This window comes from Ranitomeya imitator, chromosome 1 (assembly GCF_032444005.1).
Source record: "Ranitomeya imitator isolate aRanImi1 chromosome 1, aRanImi1.pri, whole genome shotgun sequence".
Taxonomy (NCBI): Eukaryota; Metazoa; Chordata; class Amphibia; order Anura; family Dendrobatidae; genus Ranitomeya; species Ranitomeya imitator.
Genome location: NC_091282.1, coordinates 302,988,546 through 303,011,658, shown reverse-complemented (window position 1 = coordinate 303,011,658; position 23,113 = coordinate 302,988,546). Strand labels below are relative to the sequence as shown.

The 23,113-nt window shown below is 43.1% G+C and overlaps 1 protein-coding gene across 1 annotated transcript in view; it reads left to right on the top strand.

Moving 5' to 3' along the window:
• The window catches only part of BCR (BCR activator of RhoGEF and GTPase), a 101,996-nt gene extending 89,292 nt beyond the window's left edge, over positions 1-12,704 (top strand). Inside the window, exons 22-23 of the mRNA XM_069757562.1 lie at positions 5,685-5,847; positions 9,091-12,704. Coding sequence (XP_069613663.1) covers positions 5,685-5,847; positions 9,091-9,180 — 253 coding nt within the window. The 3' untranslated portion in view covers positions 9,181-12,704. The remainder of the gene's footprint in view (positions 1-5,684; positions 5,848-9,090) is intronic.
• Positions 12,705-23,113: the final 10,409 nt, after the last annotated feature.

Below are 23,113 nucleotides of genomic sequence, written 5' to 3'. Positions count from 1 at the left end.
TAATTTTTCATTGAACTGGTGTCCAGCAGACAATTTACAATAAAAGGTGTTTTATAACAAAGAAACTCCTTTCCATTTCATGCTGTCAGCAATGGCACCACATGGAAGAAAAACGTAGAAGAAAACCCAATTAATTTACACAAAAGAGGTGACTGATGAAAGAAGATCAGCAAAGCTTTTACTTATCAGTCAGAATACTGTAGCAAAAGTGATACAAACATTTAATAAAGATGGAACAGCAGCCATCTTACAGTGACTCCTGGGCTGCCACGGAAAACCTAAACAGGTAAACAGGAGTGTCTTATGATGATTAGGTTAGAAAAAACTTGCAAGTTCTTTTAAGGGCCCATGTAAGAAAATATGAAGACTACTGGGACTCTATATTCTGGAGTGATGAGACCAAGATAAATGTTTTGGAATTGTTTCAAAACTGTATGACGTCTCAAAGGTGAGGAGTTCAAAGAAAAGTGCATGGTACCTACAGTGAAACGTGACAGTGTGGGGCTGAGTGAGTGCTCCTGGTGTTGGGAAACTACATTTTATTGATGGTATCATGAAATCACCGATGTACTGCTGTCTGTTGAAAGGGAAGGTTCTACTATAATTGCATGCCCTTGATAGACGTGCACTTCAGCATGACAATGATCAAAAAAACACATCTGTAGCATTTATGAAGACGAACAGGGAAAAAGTGATTCAGTGGCCCAGTGTGTCTCCTGATCTGAACCCATTTGATGGTCACCTATGGGAAATTCTGAAGAGACAAGTTGTACATAACTCTCCATCCAGCAGCATCCAGGCTCTGAAATAGGACATTCTTCAAGAATGTAAAAAGATACGTCACATGTATGTATGTCACCAACTTGTTCATTCCATGCCTTGCTTTTAAACCATGACCCTTTTCTACTAAGCCAGGCTCTTTTGTCGAGGCACAATTTGTTAAAAACATGGCTTACAATCAAGGTTTTGGTGTGAGTTAAGTTAGAAATTTTGGACTTGCACGTTGTGAATATTCTCCATTTTGTTCTAAACATGGATTCATCACTAGTACATCACATCTGAAGCTTCAATTATTTTCAATTTATTTTATTTATTGGTTTATAAAAAAAAAAAAAAAAAAGGTACAAATACAAGGCACTAACCATGCCAAAATAAAGCACAACCACTGTGAAAGAGTAATAACCATAGACAGTGTTATCTATTATTATTATTTATTATTATAGCGCAATTTATTCCATGGCGCTTTACATGTGAGGGGTATACATAATAAAAACAAGTACAATAATCTTAAACAATACAAGTCACAACGGGTACAGGAGGAGAGAGGACCCTGCCCGCGAGGGCTCACAATCTACAAGGGATGGGTGAGGATACAGTAGGTGAGGGTAGAGCTGGTCGTGCAGTGGTTTGGTTGATCGGTGGTTACTGCAGGTTGTAGGCTTGTCGGAAGAGGTGGATCTTCAGGTTTTTTTTGAAGGTTTCGATGGTAGGCGAGCGTCTGATATGTTGTGGTATAGAGTTCCTGAGTAGGGGTGATGCGCAAGAGAAATCTTGTATGCGATTGTGGGAAGAGGAGATAAGAGGGGAGTAGAGAAGGAAATCTTGTGAGGATCGGAGGTTGCTTGCAGGTAAGTATCGGGAGACTGATTGATAGAGGGGAGAGGCTGGGGAATAGCGGGGGGACAGGTGGATTAGTCAGGCAGCAGAGTTTAGAATAGATTGGAGGGGTGCGAGAGTGTTAGAGGGGAGGCCACAGAGCAAGAGGTTGCAGTAGTCAAGGCAAGAGATGATGAGGGCATGGACTAGGGTTTTTGCAGATTCTTGGTTTAGGAATGTACGGATCCGTGACATATTTTTGAGTTGAAGGCAGCAGGAAGTGGAAAGGGCTTAGATATGTGGTTCGAAGGAGAGATCAGTGTCAAGGATTACCCCGAGGCAGCAAGCTTGTGGGACTGGGGAGAGTGGGCAGCCGTTTACTGTAATGGATAGGTTCTTTGGGGGGGAAGGGTCGCGTGAGATAAGGGAAAGATGATGAATTCTGTTTTGTCCATATTAAGTTTTAGAAATCTAGCGGAGAAGAAGGATTAAATGGCGGACAGACATTGAGGGATTCTGGTTAGTAGGGAGGTGATATCTGGTCCAGAGATGTAGATCTGTGTGTCATCAGCATAGAGATGATACTGAAAGCCGTGAGATTCTATGAGCTGTCCCAGGTCAAAAGTGTAAATGGAGAAGAGCAGGGGCCCTAGGACTGAACCTTGCAGGACTCCGACAGATAGGGGGCGAGGTGAAGAGGTGGTGTGTGAGTGGGAGACACTGAATGTCCGGTCTGTTAGGTATGACGAGATCCAGGATAGGGCCAAGTCTATGATGCCAAGGGATGAGAGGATCTGTAGTAATAGGGAATGGTCCACTGTGTCAAAGGCAGAGGACAGGTCCAGGAGGAGGAGGACAGAGTAGTGTCGCTCTTGGCAATAGGTTAGTAGGTCATTGGTGACCTTAGTTAGGGCAGTTTCAGTGGAGTGGTGTGACCGGAAGCCAGATTGTAAGCGGTCGAAGAGGGAGCAGGAAGAGAGATGGGAGGACAGTTCAAGATGGACGTGTTGTTCCAGTAGTTTGGAGGCATAGGGGAGAAGTGATATAGGGCGATAGCTAGATACAGAGAATGGGTCAAGAGAGGGCTTTTTGAGGATAGGTGTGATTGAGGCATGTTTAAAGCTTGAGGGGAAAGCGCCAGTTGTTAGTGATAGGTTGAAGAGATGGGTTAGGGTTGGGATGAAGACTGTGGCAAGGTTTGGGATGAAGTGGGATGGGATCGGGTCAAGTGCACAGGTGGTGAGATGCGATTTTGAGAGTAGAGTGGAGAGTCGATCTTCTGTAATGGTGGAGAAGTTGGTTTTGGAGGTGGAGGGCTGGGAAGTCGGGAGGAAGGGCTCTGGGGGTTGTTAACCAAAACTGTCTCTGATGTTATCAATCTTCTGCTTGAAAAATGAGGCAAGGTCTTCAGCTGAGATGAGTGGGCATGGAGGAGGTGCAGGGAGACGGAGGAATTGACGGTGTTGAATAACTGTTTAGGGTTGTGAGACAGGGATATGAGAGATGAGAAGTAGGTTTGTTTAGCTGTGGTGAGTGTGGTCTTGAAAGTAGTGAGGGACTGTTTGAATGCGATGAAGTGCTCGTTTGAGTGGGATCTTTTCCATCTCCGCTCAGCAGTCCTGGAAGCTCGCCTCAGTTCTTTGGTCAGGCTGGTGTGCGAGGGCTGTCTGTTGATTTTGCAAGCTTTTGGTATGTGTGAGAGGGGCAACAGATTCCAAAGCTACAGCTATTGTGGTGTTATATAGAGCGGCAGCGTCATCCGCATTGTGAGGGGAACTTATGTCTGTGAGAGGGAGGAGGGATTCAGAGTGAGTGTAGATCAAGGTGTTTGAGATTTCTGCGAGGGTGTGCAAGTTTGTGGGGTGGGGATTGTAGACTAGGAGTGGAGAGGGAACAGAATGTGAGTAGGTTGTGGTCAGAAAGAGGAAGAGGCGAGTTAGAGAGGTTAGATAGGGAGCAGAGGCGGGTGAAGATGAGGTCCAGTGTGTGATCATCTTTGTGGGTGGCTGTAGAAGACCATTGAGTGAGGCCGAAGCAGGAAGTGAGAGATAGAAGTTTAGTGGCAGCTGAGAGGGAAGTGTCAATGGGGATGTTGAAGTCGCCCAAGGTGATAATGGGGATGTCAGTGGAGAGGAAATGAAGTAGCCAGGTGGTGAAGTGGTCGAAGAAGGTGGTGACTGGCCCTGGGGGGCGGTAAATGACAGCCAGTTGGAGGGGGAGTAGATGCGCCCAGAGTGCACCTCAAAGGAAGGGAGGGTAACAGAAGGAGGCAGTGGGATTGGGGTGAAGGAGCAGTTATCTGACAGGAGAAAACCAACTCCTGCGCCATGCTTGCTGCTGGGGCGGGGTGTGTGAGAAAGGTGGAAGCCACCATACGAAAGTGCAGCAGGAGAGGCTGTGTCAGAAGGGGTGAGTCTGGTTTCGGTGATGGCGAGGAAGGAAAGTTTGGTAGTAACAAAAAGATCATGGATGTAGGAAAGCTTGTTGCAGACAGAGCGAGCGTTCCACAGAGCTCCTGTTAGTGGGACTGGGGAAGCGGGGGCTGAGCAAATGGGTATAAGGTTAGAGACGTTACAGAAGTTTGTGATAGAGCGTGGATGGGAGGTAGAAGTGACTGTGGGGATGTGGTGAGGAGGACCAGGATGTGGAGAGATATCACCAGCAGTGAGAAGGAGCAGAGAAAGTGTTAGCAGGTGGGAGCAGGAGAGGGCATGAGGTCTGTGCTTGGAGACAGAGGATTGTATGTTGAGGAACAGTTCAGAGGAGGAGGTGAGATGGATGGGTTGGATTGAAGAAGAGATGAACAGTTCCTTACTAGGAGTAGGGATTAGGGGAGTTAGCAGAAAGTGACAGATTGTAGGGGTGAGAGTGAAAACTAACAGAAACATTGTTTACAGTGACTGGCCAGTTATCTTCAGTTCCCTTCTGGTTCAATTCTGGTTTTAATTCTACAGTAATCTTCACACTGCTATGACACACTTATAGGATACACACTGCAGGCTAAAGTCTTTGCAGACTTGAGCTATGCAATATATGTGCTACAAAGTGCATTCAGGTGTGAAGCAGAGAGGAGTGGTCTCTGTTCATCTTGGTAAGAGAATTAAGAGTGGACCAGATGCATATAGTCAAGCCAAAATAAACAAGGTCATATTCCAAGAATCCTGCACACAGTCTAGGACCTTAACATAAAACGTATACCATATGAGTAAGTTCAGAAGGAGAAAGAAATGGAGAAAAGCAGAAGAGATACAGAGATAAGAGAGAGAGGGAAGGTGGGAGGACAGGAAGAAGTGGGGAAAGGAGAATATATACATATAAAAATGGGGCTCAAAAAATGATGGATTCAGCTATCCTCAATCAGAGCCAAATGTTCAGCAGAGGATCTAAATTCCAGCCAATAAAACCAAGTTTGATAGAAGTGGTCGTAGGAATTATTGATCATAGATGTGAGTTCCTCCATAAGCATCACTTAATTCAGCTTCATAAACCAGAGGGAAATTGTTGGGGTGGTGTCTTTTTCCATACTAGAGGAATATACGCTCAGAGGAATTCTGCTAAAGTAAGAACACGCTGCCACAGATAACTTGACAGAGTGAGACTCGGGCCATTCTGCCATTGGGTCTGAACACACGTGTTAGGTTGGTCCCGGGGGGCTCAATCAGCAGAGGTTATTAGAATGACCATGTATGTTGTAAGGGTCCTGTGTCCAATCAAGCTGTTTCAAATTATGTTTGTTGTTGTCGAACAGCCTAGAAGGAAGAGAGTGGAGAAAGTGGGAAAACCGACCGACTCTCCAGATTCCTAATGTGAAGGGCTGCATCTTTTATTTGAAAATTTATCTAGAGTCTACTTAATAAGCTCAAGCAGATATTTTAATATTTGCATTGATATCTTCTGTCAAACTAATATTAATTTTCACCATGATTTACTGTAAGCAAAAAGTTTATAATGTGAAGAAATGGAACCCCACCTAAATGTTCCTCTCATGAATTCTCCAGATTTTAACACAGAATCAAATCAAGGAACTAATTCTTTATGGTACTGTGATTTTTTTTTTTTTTAATTCAATCTTTTATTTTTCTTGTCAGGGTGGCTGACAAAGAGAGTCAGAATAAGATGTCCCTTCATAACATTGCCACTGTCTTTGGTCCAACTTTACTCCGCCCTTCAGAAAAGGATAGCAAGATCCCTACCAATCCCACTCAGCCGATCAGTATGGCAGACAGCTGGAGTTTGGAAGTGATGTCACAGGTAATGTGGAGGAATACTTTGAGAATAATATTTATTTAGTTTTAGGGTAATTTATAGTTACAGAACGACCTTTTTTATCCCAAGTTTTTATCCAAACATTTTTTTTCCTCCATGTTGCTTTTCATATTGAAAAAAAAAAACGCACAACAAACTTTGCAGTAAACTTCAATGTTTACTTTACTTTGTACACATCTCTAATTTAATTTAATTAAACTGTACTAATCCCAACTGACATCTCAGGTGACCAAGACAAGATGGTAAACCTGGAAAAATCACAAAACTAAATGAGTTTCCTATACTGCTGTATTTGGTTTTTTCATTACTAGTGATGAGCTAGTATACTCGCTACTCCAGATTTCCCAAGCATGCTCGGGTGTCCTCTGAGTATTTTTTAGTGCTCGGAGATTTAGTTTTCATTGCGGCAGTTGAATGATTTAAGGTACCTTCACACTAAACGACGCTGCAGCGATCCAGACAACGATCCGGATCGCTGCAGCGTCGCTGTTTGGTCGCTGGAGAGCTGTCACACAGACAGCTCTCCAGCGACCAACGATCCTGAGGTCCCCGGTAGCCAGGGTAAACATCGGGTTACTAAGCGCAGGGCCGCGCTTAGTAACCCGATGTTTACCCTGGTTACCATCCTAAAAGTAAAAAAAAAAACACTTCATAGTTACCTTCCGCTGTCTGTCCCCGGCGCTCTGCTTCTCTGTACTGGCTGTGAGCACAGCGGCCGGAAAGCAAAGCGGTGACGTCACCGCTGTGCTTTCCGGCCGCTGTGCTCACAGTGAGTGCAGGAAAGCACAGCGCCGGAGGACAGACAACGGAAGGTAAGTATGAAGTGTTTGTTTTTTTACTGTTAGGATGGTAACCAGGGTAAACATCGGGTTACTAAGCGCGGCCCTGCGCTTAGTAACCCGATGTTTACCCTGGTTACCAGCGAAGACATCGCTGAATCGGCGTCACACACGCCGATTCAGCGATGTCAGCGGGAGAGCCAGCGACCAAATAAAGTTCTGGCCTTCTAGCCCCGACCAGCGACATCACAGCAGGATTCTGATCGCTGCTGCGTGTCAAACTGAACGATATCGCTAGCCAGGACGCTGCTTCCGTCTTTCAGCTCCTGTCAAAATCCCTCGATTTTTGAGAATGCAGGATCCTGCATTTTCTCATAGACTTGTATTAGCAACGGATTGTGATGGATGGCCATCCGTTTCATCCGTCGTGCACTGGATCCTGCGTAAGAAAACAGTCCGTTGGGCAGAGAAAACATTCAGAGGAACGTTTTTTCTGCACGTCGGAAAATCGGTCAGCGACGCATCCTGCGCTGCCCGTCACTGGCTACAATAGAAGCCTATGGGCACAGGATGCGTCGCTGACTGTGAAAAGCAGGAATCCAGTGACGGGTCCCGTCTTTTCAAACTGAGCATGCGTGGAAGAATTTCCAGTCAGGGAAATTCTCTCTCGCTTGCTCTCTTTCTCTTTTTTTCTATTGATGCTGCCTATGCATCATCAATAGTAACAAGATATAATGTTAAAAATAATAATAATTTAAAAAAAAAAAAAATCGCAATATTCTCACCTACGGCGTTCCTGCACAGCGTCACCGATGCTCCCGGCAGCTAGGGTTCCTAGTAATACATTGCAAAATCTCGCGAGAAGTCGGCCAGCCACGTAGTATACTGCCCAGCCACGTAGTATACTGCCCAGCCACGTAGTATATTGCCCAGCCACGTAGTATATTGCCCAGCCACGTAGTATATTGCCCAGCCACGTGGTATTTTGCCCAGCCACATAGTATACAGCACAGAGCCACGTAGTATAGAGCACAGCGACGTAGTATATTGCCCAGCCACGTAGTATATTGTCCAGCCACGTAGTATACAGCACAGAGCCACATAGTATATTGCACAGCGACGTAGTATATTGCCCAGCCATGTAGAATACAGCACAGAGCCACGTAGTATATTACCGAGTCAAGTATGTCACAGGTTAAAAAAATAAACATACTCACCTAATGATCCGAGGGCCCCTTGTAGTTTAACATACTCACCATTCTGGTCGCTGCTCCTCAGCGTCCCGTCTCTCCGCTTCCTGGGATCCAACGGCGCTGCGCAGATGGGCGCGCGGCTGGTGCCATCTTGCGTTCCCAGGACCGCTAGGTCTTCTGGGTAATTTCGCAAAGCATCGCTGGGAAAGGAAGATCGCGGCAGGAGCGAGCGGGTCAGCGGACAACGGAGGGTGAGTATAGCAGGTTTTTTTGTTTTTTTTTACTATTTTTAACATTCCTTTTTTTTTTTTTTACTATTGAAGCCGCATAGGCAGCATCAATAGTAAAAGGTTGGGGACACACAGGGTTAATAGCGGCGGTAACGGAATGCGTTACTCGCGGCATAACGCGGTCCGTTACCGCCGGCATTAACCCTGTGTTAGCGGTGACCGGAGGGGAGTATGGAGCAGGCGCCGGGGACACTGACTGCGGGGAGCGGAGTGCCGGGGACACTGACTGCGGGGAGCGGAGCGCCGTGGACACTGACTGCGGGGAGCAGAGCGCCGGGGACACTGACTGCGGGGAGTGGAGCGCCGGGGACACTGACTACGGTGAGCGGAGCGCCGGCGACACTGCGCGGAGCGGAGCGCCGGGGACACTGACTGCGGGGAGCGGAGCGTCGGGGACCGGGGACACTGACTGCGGGGAGTATGGAGCGGCCATTTTCTTCTGGACTGTGCCCGTCGCTGATTGGTCGTGGCTGTTTTGCGGCGACCAATCAGCGACTTGGATTTCCATGATAGACAGAGGCCATGACCAATGAATATCCGTGACAGAAGGACAGACAGACAGACGGAAGTACCCCTTAGACAATTATGTATATAGATTTGTTGCATAATTCTAAATTGCATTGTGTAGCTAATAAAGTCAGAAAGGAATAGTAATTTTGTGTACAAAGGCTTTCTATTCTGTGTCACAACAACCTGATGAACACCTATTGGCCGCATTCTTGCTAGTTTTTAACACATGAGACACATGTCAATATTCTCGCTCCATTTTGTAGGTATTTGCTAATATTGGAGATACTCCAGTTGAATTCTTCTGTGGTTGGAGCAAAAAAGAAAATGTGTATATATACCTGAAGTAGAGAAACGCGCTGGATAGAAAACATTTTAGATTTGCATTGTTTCATGTTGTTATTTTATTGCGAGACTGAATTTGTTTGATCTTTTGTTTTTTTTTTAATTATCTTTCAGGTGCAGGTTCTGCTGTATTTTCTACAACTGGACACAATTCCCACCCCGGACAGCAAGCGTCAGAGCATACTTTTCTCCACTGAAGTGTAATACTGTCCTCCCCAGCGAGACAGAGCAAGTGTGTCGCCTCTGTGGAGTTTTGTTTTTATCAGCTTTTTATCGTCTCCCAGGAGAGGATGCTGTATGAATGAGGGACAAAGACTTTTCTTCAATCCATATGAGGCTTGCACTAGAATACTATATTTCTAATTTATTTATTTATTAGCTGATAGATAAGCTGTAGTTCATCCATGGCCCCGTGGTTCCATTCCTACGAGACAGAATTTTGTAGAAGACATCCTTATTTCTTCAAGAAACAAACGATCCTAAGGATTTTCTGTAGATTTGTTCACCATAATAGAAAATCCAGTGCGTCCTTTCCTTTCCTTTCTACGAATGATTGCTTTGTATAACTAATGAAGCAGAAATGTTATGTTCTCCGGTTACAATTTAGATGACCTTGTTAGAAGTTGAGCTCATACTTGTCAATGCACACTGTTATCATGATATATAAATGCAATCGCTAATAATTAATATATCTAGGACTCTTTCTAATAAGCTTCAGATCTCCTGACACCTAGCGTCCAAGCGAAGACTGACCTGCTGCTGAATTTAGCTTTTCAATGCTGGATATATCTGAGGTCCACCCTTTTAGCACTGGGATGTTCTTTGTAGGACGTCCTTGTGCCTGTTGTTTCAGGTGTATTTGTAGTAGTTTTTAGAACTTTTTTTATTGTCTGTTGTATTTGCAGCATGTTTTAGCTGACTTTCTTCTGACTGGCCTTTTAAGAAATATAGCCAAAAATGTCAGGATCCAGTTTTATGCAGGAACTGTAAAGTGTATTTTGTCATAAGCAATTCATTTTCAGCCCATTGGCATAGACCAGTGTGTGTTTGACACTCCAGGTGTACATCACTGTGCAGCTAATCTTACATTTACAAGATATGAATATGGCCTTGGCTTATTTCTTTAATTTGTGCAGTATCAACCAGCGGATGCATATACCATGTCATCAGATAAATTGTCTACACTGGGATCTAAAGCCATAAAGTGAGTTACTGACTTTATCTCAAGTATGTCCTCCACTCAGCGGCTGACGGAATAATGTCTCGGACAATGTTACAATCTGAAAGCGGAGCTGGTCTCAACCTTCAGGTGCTTCATATTCTGGACTATAGGAATTCACTGCCAGATATGTGGATACATTTTCTCCACTTACTTCACTACCCTAACGTACAGTTTTAGGTGTGATCTGTACACAAGGAGTACAAAGGCATGGAATGTGTGATGTGCTATGAAGTAGGCCGCCTTGCTTTTTTGGGGAGTTATTACAGGGCGGTTACTGAGCACATATGGCAATTTTGTGTGCTATGTCTTGCAACGTGGAACCAGAATCCTCCCATGGCTATGTTCACATGCAGCAAAAAAACTGCTGTCTTGGCAGTAAAAAAACACTGCATTCAAACAGCTGTTTTTGCTGCACTTTCGTGACGTTTTTGCAACTTTTTTTTAGCTGCATACGTGGTTTGTCCACAGTACATATTTAATGAAGTTAATATTATTCACCAAAATGCAGCAAAACCTGTTTGCAGAGGTTATTGCAGTGTTTTTTGCACCTTCTCCTTCTTTCTATGGGTGAAAAACACCACAAAAACATTGAAAGAATTTTCATATTGCAGATTTCAAAAACGCTACTGTTGTCAAAATCGGTCAGGAAAAAAAAACAGACGTGTGCAGGAATTTCTGAAATCTCATGGCTTTTGCTGGAACTGTAAACACATCTTCTTGTTTGCATAAAAGAAAGTACGTTGTATGTCAACGTACCCTAAATGATTTGGTGGAGGGAAATGTATAATTGGCCAAATATTGGAGAATCCTTATTTGGGGTTGAAATAAATTACTTAAATGTGCGATTTCCTCACGCCTCTTCCACCATGTTGTCTTCGATAATCAGATTTAAGTTCTTCGAATTCTGTCAATCAGTGGACTATTGAGAAATAATGTATCTACACTGAATGTGTTAAGAATCAGCAATGTAAAATCAGAATCATTCAAAACTGTGAAGTACTATGACCTGGCTTGTTTATAGCACCCAAATAGAATGTGACGCGAAAAAAGAAAAACTACCAGAGCAATAGTACAAGGGTCAATGTTAAAAGGGGATTTCCATAGAACATTTGGTAAATCAGGTCAGGAGGGTCCACATTGGTCAGGAACGCTTCAGATGTGCCAATTTGATTCACGGGCGGAAAAGCAAAGCAAAATGGATAAGATTTTAACCTATGTTGCAGAAAGTTTTAGTTTCAAAATCTAAATTGCAGGTCATTTTCTAAAGTGACTGTATGTTTGACTTTAATGGGGAAATCATAATCCGCAATCAAATTCTTCTGTTTCGGATTACCTATAGAAATATGCAGAAGTGTAAACTTTTCTGAGAACAAAAACGGCATACTCAACTTAGTTTTCTACCATACTCGTGGGAAGTTGGTCTTCCCTTCTCCTCCTTTCGGTCTCTGTTTCCTGGTCCCTTCTTGATGTGCTAACAGTCACTGTACAGGGAACCAGGGGGCACCAGAGAAGGTAAGGCACAGAAATGGCTTAAGGAGAGTGATATCAAGTTTGTATTCTTTTTTCCAGATCAATTGTAGGAATAGAAAAAATTAGCAAAATTTAATGTGGATTTTCTGCCCAGCATCCCTGCAGATCTTGGATCATATTTATTGCAAAATCTTCAGCAAATCTGACACGTTTGGACATAGACTGAATTTTTTTATAGAATTTTGTAGTTTTGAAGTCTGGAACACCCCCTAAGTTTTATAAAATTGTATATTCACAGGTCTGAAGCCAGTGTCAATTTATTAAACATTTGATAATTTTTAGGTTTCTCTACTAAAAAAGTAATTTGTAATGTGAATTTATACTCAAAACTTTTTTTTTTTTTAATGATGTGCATGGAACTAATAACACCCATTCTATAGTAAGTCACCGAAACGTCACATAACAACACTTTCAATTAATATGGGTTCTACTTATCGGGGTATAGGAGAAATGAGAATTGGTGCGCACTCAGTTTACATCTATAACGTACCTGTGTGCTCTTCCTCCTATGTAGTAGTCTTATATAGTGTCTTTATGGCTCCATATAAAGAGCATTATTTGTAAGTGTTGTACTGATGCATTGGTTTCTCTACTAGTCATCCAATGGCTTGCTGATATGAAGAAGCAAAGCTGATTTACCCCAAACCTTTATAGTCAACTTTTTATATTAAAGTGTTTTACACTTGTTCTATTTTACTCTGTCCTGTGTACAAAGTCATCATTTATTACAATTAGGAGGATTCTGAAAGCCTGTACCATTAGAATGTTTTGGCTAAGGTAAGCTTGGCATTTTCACCCCAGTTTTAGGGGTAAGAACAAGAACCCTAAATACACTAATGTTTTTTTGTTTTTGTTTTCTAAATTAGATAAATAATATTTAAAAAGGGAATTATATTGTATTTGTTTAAAAATCCAAATGCATTTTTAGCCTCTGTTTGTACACAAGCTATTCAATAAAACTAAAGCTGGAACTATATTTTGGCTACTAAATGTATTTATTGCAGCTTCCTAAACTGGGCAGGACATCGGGGAGGAAATAAAAAAAATATTTGTTTTGTAGAACTTAAAATATTACCTCGCTTTCAAGGTATAGTTATAACAGTTAGAGCAAAGGAAAATTGTTCCTAAACTGGGAGAACAAACAGAGAAGATGAGGATGAGGAAGGTTGAAGTCAAACGTCTTTATATACACCATGTTCCAAATTATATTTTTCTCGGATTTTCCTAAATGGTCGATGCAAATGACAGTCAGTCTAATAGGTCATCACCCGTTAGAGTATACATCGAAGTTTAGTGAAGAAACCTCCCAATGATAACAGTATTATCTCCAAAATGAATAAAAACTCAAAATGCACTGTTCCAAATTATTAGGCATAGTAGAATTTCTAAACATTTGATATGTTTTAAAGACCTGAAAATGTTCATTTGTGGAATTTGCAGCATTAGGAGGTCACATTCACTGAACAAAAAAAAGCTATTTAACTCCAAAACATCCCAATAGGTCATGTTACATGTTAACATAGGACCCCTTCTTTGATGTCACCTTCACAGTTCTTGCATCCACTGAACTTGTGAGTTTTTGGAGAGTTTCTGCTTGTATTTCTTTGCATGAAGTCAGAATAGCCTCCCAGAGCTGCTGTTTTGATGTGAACTGCCTCCACCCTCATAGATCTTTTGCTTGATGATACTCCAAAGGTTCTCTATAGGGTTGAGGTCAGGGTAAGATGGTGGCCACACCATGAGTTTATCTCCTTTTATGCCCATAGCAGCCAATGACTCAGAGGTATTCTTTGCAGCATGAGATGGGGCATTGTCATGCATGAAGATGATTTTGCTCCTGAAGGTACAGTACAGTCATGGCCAAAAGTATTAACACCCCTGCAATTCTGTCAGATAATACTCAGTTTCTTCCTGAAAATGATTGCAATCACAAATTCTTTGGTATTATTATCTTCGTTTAATTTGTCTTAAATGAAAAAACACAAAAGAGAATGAAGCAAAAAGCAAAACATTGATCATTTCACACAAAACTCCAAAAATGGACCAGACAAAAGTATTGGCACCCTCAGCCTAATACTTGGTTGCACAACCTTTAGCCAAAATAACTGCGACCAACCGCTTCCGGTAACCATCAATGAGTTTCTTACAATGCTCTGCTGGAATTTTAGACCATTCTTCTTTGGCAAACTGCTCCAGGTCCCTGATATTTGAAGGGTGCCTTCTCCAAACTGCCATTTTTAGATCTCTCCACAGGTGTTCTATGGGATTCAGGTCTGGACTCATTGCTGGCCACCTTAGAAGTCTCCAGTGCTTTCTCTCAAACCATTTTCTAGTGCTTTTTGAAGTGTGTTTTGGGTCATTGTCCTGCTGGAAGACCCATGACCTCTGAGGTAGACCCAGCTTTCTCACACTGGGCCCTACATTATGCTGCAAAATTTGTTGGTAGTCTTCAGACTTCATAATGCCATGCACACGGTCAAGCAGTCCAGTGCCAGAGGCAACAAAGCAACCCCAAAACATCAGGGAACCTCGGCCATGTTTGACTGTAGGGACCGTGTTCTTTTCTTTGAATGCCTCTTTTTTTTTCTCCTGTAAACTCTATGTTGATGCCTTTGCCCAAAAATCTCTATTTTTGTCTCATCTGACCAGAGAACATTCTTCCAAAACATTTTTGGCTTTTTCAGGTAAGTTTTGGCAAACTCCAGCCTGGCTTTTTTATGTCTCAGGGTAAGAAGTGGGGTCTTCCTGGGTCTCCTACCATACAGTCCCTTTTCATTCAGACTCCGACGGATAGTACGGGTTGACACTTTTGTACCCTCGGACTGCAGGGCGGCTTTAACTTGTTTGGATCTTAGTCGAGGTTCTTTATCCAACATCCGCACAATCTTGCGTTGAAATCTCTTGTCATTTTTCTTTTCCATCCACATCTAGGGAGGTTAGCCACAGTGCCATGGGCTTTACGCTTCTTTATGACACTGCGCACAGTAGACACAGGAACATTCAGGTCTTTGGAGATGGACTTGTAGCCTTGAGATTGCTCATGCTTCCTCACAATTTGGTTTCTCAAGTCCTCAGACAGTTCTTTGGTCTTCTTTCTTTTCTCCATGCTCAATGTGGTACACACAAGGACACAGGACAGAGGTTGAGTCAACTTTAATCCATGTCAACTGGCTGCAAGTGTGATTAGTTATTGCCAACACCTGTTAGGTGCCACAGGTAAGTTACAGGTGCTGTTAATTACACAAATTAGAGAAGCATCACATGATTTTTCGAACAGTGCCAATACTTTTGTCCACCCCCTTTTTTATGTTTGGTGTGGAATTATATCCAATTTGGCTTTAGGACAATTCTTTTTGTGTTTTTTCATTTAAGACAAATTAAATGAAGATGATAATACCAAAGAATTTGTGATTGCAATCATTTTCAGGAAGAAAATGAGTATTATCTGACAGAATTGCAGGGGTGTCAATACTTTTGGCCATGACTGTAAGTTTCTGCTTTTTATACCATGGAAGAAAGTTGTCAGTCAGAAACTCTATATACTTTGCAGAGCTCATTTTCACACCTTCAGAAACCTTAAAGGGTCCTACCAGCTGTTTCCCCATGATTCCAGCCCAAAACATGAATCCTCCACTTCCTTGCTGACGTCGCAGCCTTGTTCCCATTAATAGAAAAAGCAGTAGACCATAAAGAGGGGATCACCATGAGACATGAACATGATATATGAATTTTATTGGATGCAAAGAAACACAAACACCATTAAAAACATTAAAATAGTCACACATGTGACATAGCAGAAAATATACAACCCAAGCTCCTAATAAGGCTTAAACCTGCCCACAGATAACCAATGTGTGCTGGCTAAAATATGGTATAAAGGTATAAACCGCATACCAGCACAATCCTTAATAACATGAAAGTGCAAATGCATACTTAAACAACAAATTCGCAACCCTCCATATCCTAAAAAACCTTGCATAAATATCAAGCTATGTATCGCTGAAAAAAATATACAAGCCCCAGAATTAAGTTCTTGGAAGCCCCAGAATCAGAGGCACTGTATAGAAATAGAGAGGGCAGTGTACAATGATGTATATGGTTAATGATCATAAATGATCAAAAAATATTAAAGTGCAAAAGATGGTAAAAGGGATGCCATTACGAAATGTATATACCTACAGAGTATCCATGCAAAATATGCCCGCGCCATGACACCAACATGCACAGCATACAATCATGTGAGGCAGGAAGGACCCGACGCGTATCGCCACTCACGGTGGCTTCATCGCAGCCTTGTTGGGACATGGTGGCCATCCACCAACCATCCACTACTCCATCTATCTGGATCATCCAGGGTTGCGCGACACTCATCAGTAAACAAGACTGTTTGAAAATTAGTCTTCAAGTATGTCTGTGCCCACTGTAACCGTTTCTGCTTGTGAACACTGTTTAGGGGTGGTAGAATAGTAGGTTTATGAACCACAGTAAGCCTTTGAAGGATCCTAGACCTTGAGGTTCGAGGAACTTCATAGGCACCAGCAGCTTCAACTATCTGTTTGCTGGTTTGTAATGGCTTTTTAGCAGCTGCTCTCTTAATCCGATGAACTTGCCTGGCAGAAACCTTCCTCATTATGCCTTTATCAGCACGAACATGTCTGTGCTCAGAATCAGCCACAAATCTCTTAACAGTACGATGATCACGCTTAAGTATTCGAGAAATATCTAATGTTTTCATCCCTTGACCAAGGCATTGCACTATTTGATGCTTTTTGGCAGCAGAGAGATCCTTTTTCTTTCCCATGTTACTTGAAAATTGTGGCCTGCTTAATGATGTGGAACTTCATTTTTGAGTAGTTTTCCTTTAATTAGAATCACCTGGAAAACTAATTATCATATGTGTTTAAGATTGATTTCAGTGATCCATTGAGCCCTGAGGCGCAATACCATCCATGAGTTTATTTGAAAAAACAAAACAATTAAATCTTTGATACTTAAATCCGGTCGGCCGTAAAGCAGAGCACAGCGGTGACGTCACCGCTGTGCTTTACGGCCGGCGCTCACAGTCAGTGCGGGAAGCTGACAGTGAGGGACGTGACAGACACCGGAATGTAAGTATGTAGTGTTTTTTTTTTTTACATTTACAATGGTAACCAGGGTAAACATCGGGTTACTAAGCGCAGCCCTGCGCTTAGTAACCCGATATTTACCCTGGTTACCAGTGAACACATTGCTGGATCGGCGTCACACACGCCGATCCAGCGATGTCAGCGGGTGATCCAGCGACAAAATAAAGTTCTGGCCTTCTAGCTCCGACCAGCGATGTCATAGCAGGATCCAGATCGCTGCTGCGTGTCAAACACAACGAGATCGCTATCCAGGACGCTGCAACGTCACGGATCGCTATCGTTATCGTTGTAATGTTGTTCAGTGTGAAGGTACCTTTAATCCTTTTTTCCTGTTTAAGAGCTCATGCAGAGATCTGTGAATCTCAGCCTGCAACGCGCGGAATGGCTGAAGCTCTCCTGATTCGAGCGTCACAGGTTGATATATTTTTATGAGGCAGTCATGCTCTGGACAGGATCCAAAGCTAGCCCTTGCATTATCGGTACGTTGTCGGAACGATGTGCATGAGCCCTAATACCTAGCATTCATTTGTAAAGAGGAGTTGGTATAGATGTCCCTCAGCTTTCTACAAGTGAGCTTAAACCACCCGACTTGCTGCATGTATCGACTTCTGATCATGTACTTGTTTGCAGATTGATTGTTGTTCTATAGCTTATTTACACAGGCAGACTGCATGTTCTCTTCACCAGATTAACCTTCCCCAGGTACAGGAAACCTAGTGAAATAAAAGGGGTGGTACCTCTCCATTTGCCCCAGTGTGGTTTCCTGTTCCTGGAAAAGGATAACTACACTCAGGGAGAAGGAACATAACTGGGGAGATTTCTCCTGGTGATTGTGCGGATCCTGTGATGTTTGTGCTGCTGAATGGCTGTTCTACGGTTGGGGGCACTAAACTTCTGAGGACCATCCACCCAGACCTTTGTCTTTGATTTCCCGTCGGGCTGCTTCTGGGTCCGAGAAAAAGCGTGACACCGTTGAGTGCATACATTTAAAAATAAGGCAAAAAAGAAGTATAAACACCCCGTTAGGGATGAAAATTCTTTACAACAAACTACCCAAACAGGTAAATAGACCCCATGTTACGGGATGTAATAAAACATGACTTTTATTAAATCTCAATTAAAAAAGCGGTCAATAAGATTAAATTTGCTAGAGTGATACCATATTGTTTATTTTGTTTGCAATAAGACTCAATACTGACTAGTTATGGCTGCAGTGAAGAACAAGAAGTGCACTCTCGTTAATACTGGTGCAGACTGAACATGGGAGGGATTCTCCAGAATGTAGTCCTGAACATCAACAGTCACACTCAAGAAAGATGTCTTCAGAATATTGTTAGCCAAACACGTGGTTTTTTTATTGTTTTGAAAAAACACCAAAAATAGAGGTATCACCGCAGTGTTGCAAGGTAACGTTTCGACCCTCTGGGTCTTTCTCAAACCTTACTTCTAATAGTAGATACGGAGAGGAGGGCACAAATCCCTGGAGAGGTGAAGGAGTCCCGTTAGGGGATATCACTTGGCAGTTTCCGGTGTCCGCAGGACAGGAGAAATTGCACACTAAATTGTATGGTCTATTTTGTCATGTTACCCTTGCGAAAGTAAAAACAAAAATTAGGTCTAAAGGAAATTTTTTGAGAATGAAAAGGAAATGTTTATTTTTTTCCTTCCACATTCCAAAAATTCTTGTGAACCACCTGAAGGGTTAACCCCTTCATGACCCAGCCTATTTTGACCTTAAAGACCTTGCCGTTTTTTGCAATTCTGACCAGTGTCCCTTTATGAGGTAATAACTCAGGAACGCTTCAATGGATCCTAGCGGTTCTGAGATTGTTTTTTCGTGACATATTGGGCTTCATGTTAGTGGTAAATTTAGGTCAATAAATTCTGTGTTTATTTGTGATAAAAACGGAAATTTGGCAAAAATTTTGAAAATTTCGCAATTTTCACATTTTGAATTTTTATTCTGTTAAACCAGAGAGGTATGTGACACAAAATAGTTAACAAATAACATTTCCCACACGTCTACTTTACATCAGCACAATTTTGGAAACAAAATTTTTTTTTGCTAGGAAGTTATAAGGGTTAAAATTTGACCAGCGATTTCTCATTTTTACAACGAAATTTACAAAACCATTTTTTTAGGGACCACCTCACATTTGAAGTCAGTTTGAGGGGTCTATATGGCTGAAAATACCCAAAAGTGACACCATTCTAAAAACTGCACTCCTCAAGGTGCACAAAACCACATTCCAGAAGTTTATTAACCCTTCAGGTGCTTCACAGCAGCAGAAGCAACATGGAAGGAAAAAATGAACATTTAACTTTTTAGTCACAAAAATGATTTTTCAGCAACAATTTTTGTATTTTCCCAATGGTAAAAGGAGAAACTGAACCACGAAAGTTGTTGTCCAATTTGTCCTGAGTACGCTGATACCTCATATGTGGGGGTAAACCACTGTTTGGGCGCACGGCAGGGCTTGGAAGGGAAGGAGCGCCATTTGACTTTTTGAATGAAAAATTGGCTGCACTCTTTAGCGGACACCATGTCAAGTTTGGAGAGCCCCCGTGTGCCTAAAAATTGGAGCTCCCCCATAAGTGACCCCATTTTGGAAACTAGACGCCCCAAGGAACTTATCTAGATGCATAGTGAGCCCTTTAAACCCCCAGCTGCTTCACAAATTGATCCGTAAAAATTAAAAAGTACTATTTTTTCACAAAAAAAATTCTTTTAGCCTCAATTTTTTCATTTTCTCATGGACAACAGGATAAAATGGATCCTAGAATTTGTTTGGCAATTTCTCCTGAGCACACCGATACCTCACATGTGGGGGTAAACCACTGTTTGGGCACATGGTAAGGCTCGGAAGGGAAGGAGCGCCATTTGACTTTTTGAATGAAAAATTATCTCCATCGTTAGCGGACACCATGTCGCGTTTGGAGAGACCCTGTGTGCTTAAACATTGGAGCTCCCCCACAAATGACCCCATTTTGGAAACTGGACCCCCCAAGGAACTTATCTAGATGCCTAGTGAGCACTTTAAACCCTCAGGTGCTTCACAAATTGATCCGTAAAAATGAAAAAGTACTTTTTTTTCACAAAAAAAATTTTTCGCCTCAATTTTTTCATTTTTACATGGGCAATAGGATAAAATGGATCCTAAAATTTGTTGAGCAATTTCTCCCGAGTACGCCGATACCTCATGTGTGGGGGTAAACCACTGTTTGGGCACACGGCAGGGCTCGAAAGGGAAGGCGCGCCTTTTGACTTTTTGAATGGAAAATTAGCTCCATTTGTTAGCGGACACCATGTCGCATTTGGAGAGCCCCTGTGTGCCTATGCAATGGAGCTCCCCCACAAGTGACCCCATTTTGGAAACTAGACCCCCCAAGGAACTTATCTAGATGCATACTGAGCACTTTAAACCCCCAGGTGCTTCACAGAAGTTTATAATGCAGGGCCATGAAAATAAAAAATAATTTTTCTTTTCTCAAAAATGATTTTTTAGCCTGGAATTTCCTATTTTGCCAATGGTAATAGGAGAAATTGGACCCCAAATGTTGTTGTCCAGTTTGTCCTGAGTACGCTGATACCCCATATGTGGGGGTAAACCACTGTTTGGGCGCACGGCAGGGCTCAGAAGGGAAGGCACGCCATTTGGCTTTTCAAATGGAAAATTAGCTCCAATCATTAGCGGACACCATGTCGCGTTTGGAGAGCCCCTGTGTGCCTAAACATTAGAGATCCCCCACAAATGACCCCATTTTGGAAACTAGACCCCCAAAGGAACTAATCTAGATGTGTGGTGAGCACTTTGAACCCTCAAGTGCTTCACAGAAGTTTATAACGCAGAGCCATGAAAATAAAAAAAAAAAAATTCTTTTCTCAAAAATGATTTTTTAGCCCGCAATTTTTTATTTTCCCAAGGGTAACAGGAGAAATTTGACCCCAAAAGTTGTTGTCCAGTTTCTCCTGAGTACGCTGATACCCAATATGTGGGGGTAAACCACTGTTTAGGCACATGCTGGGGCTCGGAAGTGAAGTAGTGACGTTTTGAAATGCAGACTTTGATGGAATGCTCTTCGGGCGTCACGTTGCGTTTACAGATACCCTGATGTGGCTTAACAGTAGAAACCCCCCACAAGTGACCCCATTTTGGAAACTAGACCCCGAAAGGAACTTATCTAGATGTGAGGTGAGCACTTTGAACCCCCAAGTGCTTCACAGAAGTTCATAACACAGAGCAGTGAAAATAATAAATACGTTTTCTTTCCTCAAAAATAATTTTTTAGCCCAGAATTTTTTATTTTCCCAAGGGTTACAGGAGAAATTGGACCACAAATGTTGTTGTACAGTTTCTCCTGAGTAAGCTGATACCCCATGTGTGGGGGTAAACCACTGTTTGGGCACACGTGGGGGCTCAGAAGGGAAGTAGTGACTTTTGAAATGCAGACTTTGATGGAATGGTCTGCGGACGTCATGTTGCGTTTGCAGAGCCCCTGGTGTGCCTAAACAGTAGAAACCCCCCACAAGTGACCCCATTTTGGAAACTAGACCCCCCAAGGAACTTATCTAGATATGTGGTGAGCACTTTGAACCCCCAAGTGCTTCATAGACGTTTACAACGCAGAGCCGTGAAAATAAAAAATCATTTTTCTTTCCTCAAAAATGATGTTTTAGCAAGCAATTTTTTATTTTCTCAAGGGTAACAGGAGAAATTGGACCCCAGTAATTGTTGCGCAGTTTGTCCTGAGTATGCTGGTACCCCATATGTGGGGGTAAACCACTGTTTGGGTGCACGTCGGGGCTCGGAAGTGAGGGAGCACCATTTGACTTTTTGAATACAAGATTGGCTGGAATCAATGGTGGCGCCATGTTGCGTTTGGAGACCCCCTGATGTGCCTAAACAGTGGAAACCCCTCAATTCTAACTCCAACACACCCCTAACCCTTATCCCAACTGTAGCCGTAACCCTAATCACAACCCTAACCCCAACACACCCGTAACCCCAACACACCCCTAACCCTAACCACAACCCTAATTCCAAACCAACCCTAGCCCTAAGGCTATGTGCCAACGTTGCGGATTCGTATGAGATTTTTCAGCACCATTTTTGAAAAATCCGTGGGTAAAAGGCACTGCGTTTTACCTGCGGATTTACCGCGGATTTCCAGTGTTTTTTGTCCGGATTTCACCTGCGGATTCCTATTGAGGAACAGGTGTAAAACGCTGCGGAATCCGCACAAAGAATTGAGATGCTGCGGAAAATACAACGCAGCGTTCCCGCGCGGTATTTTCCGCACCATGGGCACAGCGGATTTGGCTTTCCATATGTTTACATGGTACTGTAAACCTGATGGAACTCTGCTGCGGATCCGCAGCGGCCAATCCGCACCGTGTGCACATAGCCTAATTCTAAAGGTATGTGCACACGCTGCGGAAAACGCTGCGGATCCGCAGCAGTTTCCCATGAGTTTACAGTTCAATGCAAACCTATGGGAAACAAAAATCGCTGTACACATGCTGCAGAAAAACTGCACGGAAACGCAGCGGTTTACATTCCGCAGCATGTCACTTCTTTCTGCGGATTCTGCAGCGGTTTTACAACTGCTCAAATAGAAAATCGCTGTTGTAAAACCGCATTGAAATGCGCAGAAAAAACATGGCAAATCCGCCATAAATCCGCAGCGGTTTAGCACTGCGGATTTATCAAATCCGCAGCGGAAAAATCCGCAGAGGACCAGAATACGTGTGCACATACTGAAACCCTAACCCTAACCCTAGTTCTTACCCCAACCTTAGTGGGAAAAAAAAAATATATATTTTTTTTTATTGTCCCTACCTATGGGGGTGACAAAGGGGGGGGGGGGGTCATTTACTTTTTTTTTTTATTTTGATCACTGAGATAGGTTATATCTCAGTGATCAAAATTCACTCTGGAACGAATCTGCCGGCCGGCAGATTCGGCGGGCGCACTGCACATGCGCCCGCCATTTTGGAAGATGGCGGCGCCCAGGAAAGAAGACGGACGGTCCCCGGGAGGCCAGGTAAGTATAAGGGGGGGAGATCAGGGCACGGGGGGGGCGTCGGAGCACGGGGGGGAGGTGGATTGGAGCACGGAGTGGGGGATCGCTGTGCGGGCGGGTGGATCGGAGCACGGGGGGGATCGCTGTGCGGGGGGGGATCGCTGTGCGGGGGGAGGGGGATCGGAGTGCGGGGGGGTTTGATTGGAGCACGGGGGGTGTGATTGGAGCACGAGGG